Raw genomic sequence first — 3,300 nt, forward strand, 5'->3', positions numbered from 1 at the left:
TTTAGGTATAATATTCAAGTTACTTTTAAAACCTAGGGGATTTGGATGTAAAATAAAATGATATTTAATGGCAAAATATGGATTGATGGAGTTAGTGATACAACCATATGGGGTAATGATAATAGAAGATTCTTTTCTAGGGTTGAAAATTTCACTTCGCTTCATTTTAATTTCACTCACAACCATCCAAACAAAGCATTTGAGAGTGATGAAAATGAAAAAATGGAAAGAGGAAAATAGACTTATATCCCTAAAACCTACAATAAATAATTAACTATGGCTATTTTGAGCTTACTTTTTTTATACTCGATGCCGTGCACATTTCCATTGCATGACCTATATCCAGTCTATTGATTCTTGAAGCTTGTGATTCGGAAGCCATGTGCAGGCTCATCAATAAATTTCTTTGTAACAAAGTTTCTGGATGAGACATGAGGGTCACGTCAAGATACAAGGGTGCAAAATGACCCTTGTATTCCTCCTAGGACGCGGGGTGGCTGCTATGTCCCCCACGAGAAAACACTTGCCAAAGATTTAAGGGATGGTATTGAGATTGGTATCGGTCTTTGCTAATATAGATCCAATACCGATCTGAATCAAATTAGATTGGTGCGTATTGATCAATTTTCCTTACTTTTTATAAAAAGTACTAATTTATTACTATTTTATCCCCGAATCGATCTGGATAATGGATCCAAATTGGTCTAAGATCGGGGATCAATCTCAGCGAATACCAGGTCGATACTTGAAACCATGACAATGCCCAATTTCTTTTTCCAAAAAAAAATCATGTACCTTTCTATAGTGATTAAAAAAATAATAATAAATAAATAAATAAATAAATGCATAGATGCACACGGCCCAAGCACAAACATGTTTTCCAGTACATTGCGTTGCACGATTTACATGGAAAGTGATAGATCTTCTCTCTCGTCTTCTTCTTCTTCCTTTTCCCAACCTGGCCTTTTCTCCAATTATTATTACTAAATTATCTCAAGAACAAGAATCACACAAAGTACATTAATTCTCTTTCCTTCTCTGACGAAGAAGATTAGAAACCCTACTTTTTACTCGGTTAACTCCATCCTCCTAACAACTGCTCTCCTGCAATTCAAAGATGTGAACAGAAAAATGTTCATAAATTGTGTTGATATTTAAAGTACTCTTATCAATACTAAGAAAACATCATATCTTAATCAATGTTTTGAAGTATAGGAATACTGTGACAAGCTTACCATTTTTGTCTATAAGCCTTCTTAGTAAATATGAGGAGGAGGTGAAGTGTAATGCTAAACATGTGGTGGTGGTGGCGGCGATTTGAACTTGTAGACTGGAGTGGGAGGCTTGTAAGGCGCCTTAGGAGGTGATGGTGGTGGGTACTTGTGCAATGGTGGAGGTTTGTGGTGCTCCTTTGTTGGTGGAGGAGGAGACTTGTATTTGTAGACTGGAGTGGGAGGAGGTGGGGGAGACTTGGACTTGTAGGGCGCTTTAGGAGGTGATGGTGGTGGGTATTTGTGCACTGGTGGAAGCTCGTGGTGGTCATGGGGTGGTTTGTGGTGCTCCTTTGGCGGTGGAGACTTGTGCTTGTAGGGCACCTTAGGCGGTGATGGTAGTGGGTGCTTGTGGTGCTCATGGGGTGGTTTGTGGTGTTCCTTTGGTGTTGGAGGAGAATTGTGGTGTTCAGTGGGTGGTTTGTAGTGTTCCTTAGGTGGTGACCAAGGAGATTTATGATGCTCATGAGTGGGTGATTTGTGGTGGTGTTTGTGGTGCTCGTTATGCTCAGTGGGTGGTTTGTGGTGCTCCTTTGGTGGTTCTGGAGGAGAATGAGGAGATTTGTGGTGTTCAGTGGGTGGTTTGTGGTGCTCAGTGGGTGGTTTATGGTGCTCCTTAGGTGGCAGTGGAGGAGACTTGTAGACTGGGGATGGTGGAGGATATTTGTGGCCTGATGGGGGTGGTGGAGATTTGTAAAGCTCCTTTGGTGGTGGTGGTGGTGGTGTTAGTGGAGACTTGAAGTGGGAAGGAGGCGAGGAAGGAGGGGGAGATTTCTTGGGGGGTGAAGGAGAGTAGTTGTTGCGTGCAGTGGTCTCTAGTGGTAAGCTAAGAGACACAGCCAACACTACAAGAGTGGTAATGAGGGCTGAGGCCATTGAGGCTCCCTTGCCTCCTTGTCTACTCATCTTACACTTCCAAAGTGGTGATGCTTTGGATATGTTCTCAAGGAACCTCTCCTTAACCCTTTATATAGCTTAGTAGTTTACCTCTGTTCAAACACATCAACTCAGCTTGTGAAAAAGACACATTCGTAATGAAGAATCGACTGTCTTTTCTCATAGAAAGTACTGTTTTAGCTAAGGGAGCCGCGGTATTCAAAAAGATGATAAATTTGACTTGGGCCCTTCTATTATGTGTCACCACTTGCTAGATACAACCTGCAACCTAAGCAAGGAATAATGTAATGTGATATCCGACCCTTTGTGATGTAATAATTCAAGGTCAAAGTCATGGGGAGAAAGAGAGGGAGGAGTGTGGATTAGGTTCTCATACAAGATTCTCGCTCGAGGACCTGATCTCCTCCTCATGACTCTTCATCCTAATAACATGATTCTTCATCCTCAAATGTATTAATTATGTTGTTAACACTTGATAATAGAGGTTTCAAAGGTTGCCCCCCACTAATAGATCCAACTTAAATCGGTCGGTTGAAGTTCATGGTCGATCAGATTAATTACTAAATGTTTTGGGCTCAAGCACCGATCAATTAATAATTGAACAATTCCAATTACCTTCTGCCATGGCCTTCTGGGAAAGTACTGAACCGAATGTTCAAACGCTTCTTGTGAAATTTTTGTCCATTCAATCCCTCAAGAGCATCGAACGCATCCCTGATATCAAAGAACTCCACGAATCACCGGTGACTATTCAATGACGCTTCTCTCAGTTCCTTCACAGGCCCTGAATTAGAGAACTTGATCGAATAAGAAAGAATTACCCCCAAAAAATAAAAGAATTCATTGCAAGTCGGAACCCAGATAGAAACCATACCGCCGGAACCTTCGAACATTTCTTTAACCATCTGTCAACTGGGGCATCGGTGGGGCGACTAACCAGCCTAATGTGGTGTAATGTTCCGTCAGCCTTTTCTGATACTGTTTGTGTTGTTCCCGTATCGCTTTGAACGCCGCTGTTGATCTGGCGTTCAAAGCGATACGCGAACAACACAAACAGTATCTCCTCCGTCAACCTCTTCATCTCTATCGACCACACTGGTCCAAACACTTCTAAATCTACACGAACCCTCAT

The 3,300-nt window shown here is 41.8% G+C and overlaps 1 protein-coding gene across 1 annotated transcript; it reads right to left on the minus strand.

Moving 5' to 3' along the window:
* Positions 1–1,289: 1,289 nt before the first annotated feature.
* On the minus strand, positions 1,290–3,300 carry LOC122066051 (extensin-like). The gene is made up of 3 exons (XM_042629871.1): positions 2,990–3,300; positions 2,784–2,882; positions 1,290–2,097 (listed from the first exon to the last, which is right to left on the minus strand). The coding sequence occupies exons 1-3, from the start codon at positions 3,298–3,300 to the stop codon at positions 1,290–1,292; spliced, it is 1,218 nt and encodes a 405-aa protein (XP_042485805.1).

The sequence above is a fragment of the Macadamia integrifolia genome, unplaced genomic scaffold (genome assembly GCF_013358625.1).
Source record: "Macadamia integrifolia cultivar HAES 741 unplaced genomic scaffold, SCU_Mint_v3 scaffold2200, whole genome shotgun sequence".
NCBI classification, from domain to species: Eukaryota; Viridiplantae; Streptophyta; class Magnoliopsida; order Proteales; family Proteaceae; genus Macadamia; species Macadamia integrifolia.

Bases quoted from the DNA above. Each gene is read 5' to 3' on its own strand.
- LOC122066051 (XM_042629871.1), bottom strand. From the start codon at position 3,300: ATGAGGGTTCGTGTAGATTTAGAAGTGTTTGGACCAGTGTGGTCGATA. The intron at 2,883-2,989 runs GTAATTCTTTCT...CTTTGATATCAG, and splicing joins AATTCTTTTATTTTTTGGGG to GGATGCGTTCGATGCTCTTG. The intron at 2,098-2,783 runs GTAATTGGAATT...TGTGTCTCTTAG, and splicing joins CCAGAAGGCCATGGCAGAAG to CTTACCACTAGAGACCACTG.